Source organism: Cannabis sativa, chromosome X, assembly GCF_029168945.1.
Source record: "Cannabis sativa cultivar Pink pepper isolate KNU-18-1 chromosome X, ASM2916894v1, whole genome shotgun sequence".
Taxonomy (NCBI): Eukaryota; Viridiplantae; Streptophyta; class Magnoliopsida; order Rosales; family Cannabaceae; genus Cannabis; species Cannabis sativa.
This window is the reverse complement of record NC_083610.1, coordinates 13,854,537-13,857,447: the sequence shown is the minus strand read 5'-3', so window position 1 is coordinate 13,857,447 and position 2,911 is coordinate 13,854,537. Positions and strand designations below refer to the sequence as shown.

Below are 2,911 nucleotides of genomic sequence, written 5' to 3'. Positions count from 1 at the left end.
ATGTTTGACAAAATGTCGACATGATGTCGATGTTATGTCGACATTTCTTAATTTTTTTGACATTTAAATTTTTTCGGTCTTTGATTTTTCAGATGGCTCCCAGACTCATTATTCCAGCACCCGAGCATTTTACTGGCCGCGTCACATATAGGGGCACTGGAATTTTTGCAAAAATCAAAGCTCGGTTTGAGGAGTTCAACCTTAATAACACGGCGAAGGAAAGCCGTTTCGGGAGCTTCTGGAATGCCGTACCATTGACATTCTCCTCGGTGTTATTTCACCAGCTGATGCTCCACAAAATGAAAGTGGATGCTCAGGAGGAGTTGAGGATGAGGTTTTATGTTGGTCGGAAGGAGGTCCGATTCGGGGTGCTGGAGTTTGCACTCATTACGGGTTTGGACTTCTCCTCGGGGCCAACAGAAGAGGAGAAGGCTGCGCAGGTCACACGCTCGGGGTCAGACCGATTGATCAACAGATATTTCAACCGGTCTGATAGTGTGAAGACAGAAGCACTCCAACTTCAGTTCACAAACTGCCAGAACCCGGAAGACTTGTACAAGCTCGGCTTGTGCTTGTTTTGTGGAGTCAGTGCTTCTGGGCCGCGAGGCAAACGCGCCGATTACGCCTCACATACTTAGATATGTGGAAGACCTCGAGTTCTTCTTCCGGATTCCTTGGGGGAAGCACTCATTCGCCAGACTCATGCACTCGCTTCAGAAAGACATGTTGAAACAGAAGGCCAACTACGAGAAGAAGCTGAGTTCGGATGTTCAGCACGAGTGCAAATACACAGCATATGGCTTCGCACCTGCAGTACAATATTGGGCGTATGAGGCCATTTTGGAGGTTGGGAAGAGGTATGGCACGAACCACGGGATTCGGTTCCCCAGGATGCTTAGCTGGACGAGCAAAGGCGATATTGGGAAGAAAGACGTCAGCGCATTATTTTCTAGACGGGTATGATTTTCACTTATGTTCAGAATAATTATTTAACATAAATGCTTGTAATAAATGCTAAATGGTTTTATTTTGATATTTTTTGAACCATACACAGAATCTTGAAGTGGTCAAGGGGCTACTTCCACGGACAGAGGAGGAGGCATTTGTGAGGACCATATCTTACGATGGTGTGGAGAACCTGGTTGATGATGTTGTGGATGACACAGAGGCTGAGGCAGGTAGTCAGGTACCAGAGACTCAGGTCCCAGACACTCAGGAAACAGACACTCAGGTACCAATTTTTGGAACTTTTTTTTTATGTCTTTATTTTTTATTGTTTTTGTTTTGTGATATTTGTTACATTGTGAAATTATCGTATGCTTACCGTATTTTTTTGATATATATTTTTTCAGGCCACTGGTTCAGAACCTCAGCCCAGTGCACCATCTTCATCAGGCGTTCGGGGTGCCGAGTACACTGATTTAGTGGCTCGGTTGGATAGGATCGAGGCTGACACTCAGGGTCTGTATGCTGCTCATGTCGAGCTGAAGAAGGCATACGAGACCAGCCATGTAGAGCTGAAGGGTGGTCAGAACGTAATTATGGAGCAGCTCAGACACATATTGGCCATGTTGAATCGTCCGCCAACGACAGCTTCAGCACCGGAGGCCCCAGCAGATCCATCTACCCCACCACCAGCTGCTTCACCCCCAGTAGAAGAGGATGAGGTCTTCCCCGACGATTACGATCCTTATGAGGGAGCTCCAGCGACTCCGATCGAGGCACAACCTCTTATCCATGTACATGACACCGAGTCGCAGGGTGAGATTCTGTCCATAGAGGCACAACCTGCAGTGGTTAAGAGTCGGAAGAGGAAGAGAAAGCCTCCTGTATGGTTCGGTGACTATACGGAGATGAAGAGGAGACATAGGCCATCTTCGACTTTTGATCCCCTAGAGCCACCGGATGAGAAATTGTTAACCACTTTCCGAAAGTGGTGTGTTGGACTCATTCCGAATCACCGACTTCGGGATTTGAGAAGTGGTGATTACGGTCCAGGATTCTTTTGGATAATGCTCACACCAAAGGAATGGCTTACAGATGACGTAAGTAAAGTATTTTATAATATTACTTCACTTTACAACTTTATGTGCAATTAATATATTTTTTTGTCTAACTAACATTTCCCTTTATATGCAGCATATAGATGCAGCAATGCATATGCTGAGGAGGCGACGCACCGACTATCCACTGACATTTCCTCAGAAGGGTATCATTCTCTCCACATTCGTGACCGCCATGATGAGCAGTGCATGGACGAGCCACAAGGGTCCGAGGAAAAACTTTAAATGGGAGGATTATATCCTGGACTACTGCAGAGGGGCTCATAAGGTATTGTTTTAGTAAGATTTTAAATGTTAATTGTTTGGGAAGATTATTATGGTTTGTTAATTGTTTCGTTGTTCTCTGTAATTACAGTCCCAAGTCTTTGAGAGATGGAGGGGTAACGAGTTTATTTACTTCATTCTGCACCTTCCCGAGGCAAGGCACTGGGTCACAGTTGAAGTCGACATAGAGCTGTGGAAAATTAATGTCTACGACTGTGATTCCAGCGTCTGTCATTGAGCCACCTTGGAACCCATCCTGAAGGTTTGGGCAGAACTGTTGCCCTCGCTAATCCTTGCAACCGGGGAATTTCCACATAACAACCAGATCATGGCGTTAGCTAACTGTGACATCACGGTGCTTCCAAAAATGCACGCGACTCGAGCCACTCACGACTTAGTTCCGAAGTCAGCAACCAGGTACATAACGATAAAAAAGTACTATAGTATTAAAATATGTTTTACGTTAGACTGACTTTACATTTTATTTTGCATTTAGTGGTGATTGTGGCGTCTATTGCATTGAGTATGTGGAGCATCTCATGATGCAGCGTGGATTGACCGATGTGACGCCAGACCGGATAGCT

The 2,911-nt window shown here is 45.4% G+C and overlaps 1 protein-coding gene across 1 annotated transcript; it reads left to right on the top strand.

The window, feature by feature from the left end:
* The first annotated feature begins 505 nt into the window (after window positions 1-505).
* Window positions 506-2,477, top strand: LOC133032507 (uncharacterized). Its single transcript, XM_061106479.1, has 4 exons — window positions 506-957; window positions 1,055-1,231; window positions 1,353-2,045; window positions 2,140-2,477. The coding sequence occupies exons 1-4, from the start codon at window positions 703-705 to the stop codon at window positions 2,341-2,343; spliced, it is 1,329 nt and encodes a 442-aa protein (XP_060962462.1). The 5' UTR covers window positions 506-702; the 3' UTR covers window positions 2,344-2,477.
* Window positions 2,478-2,911: the final 434 nt, after the last annotated feature.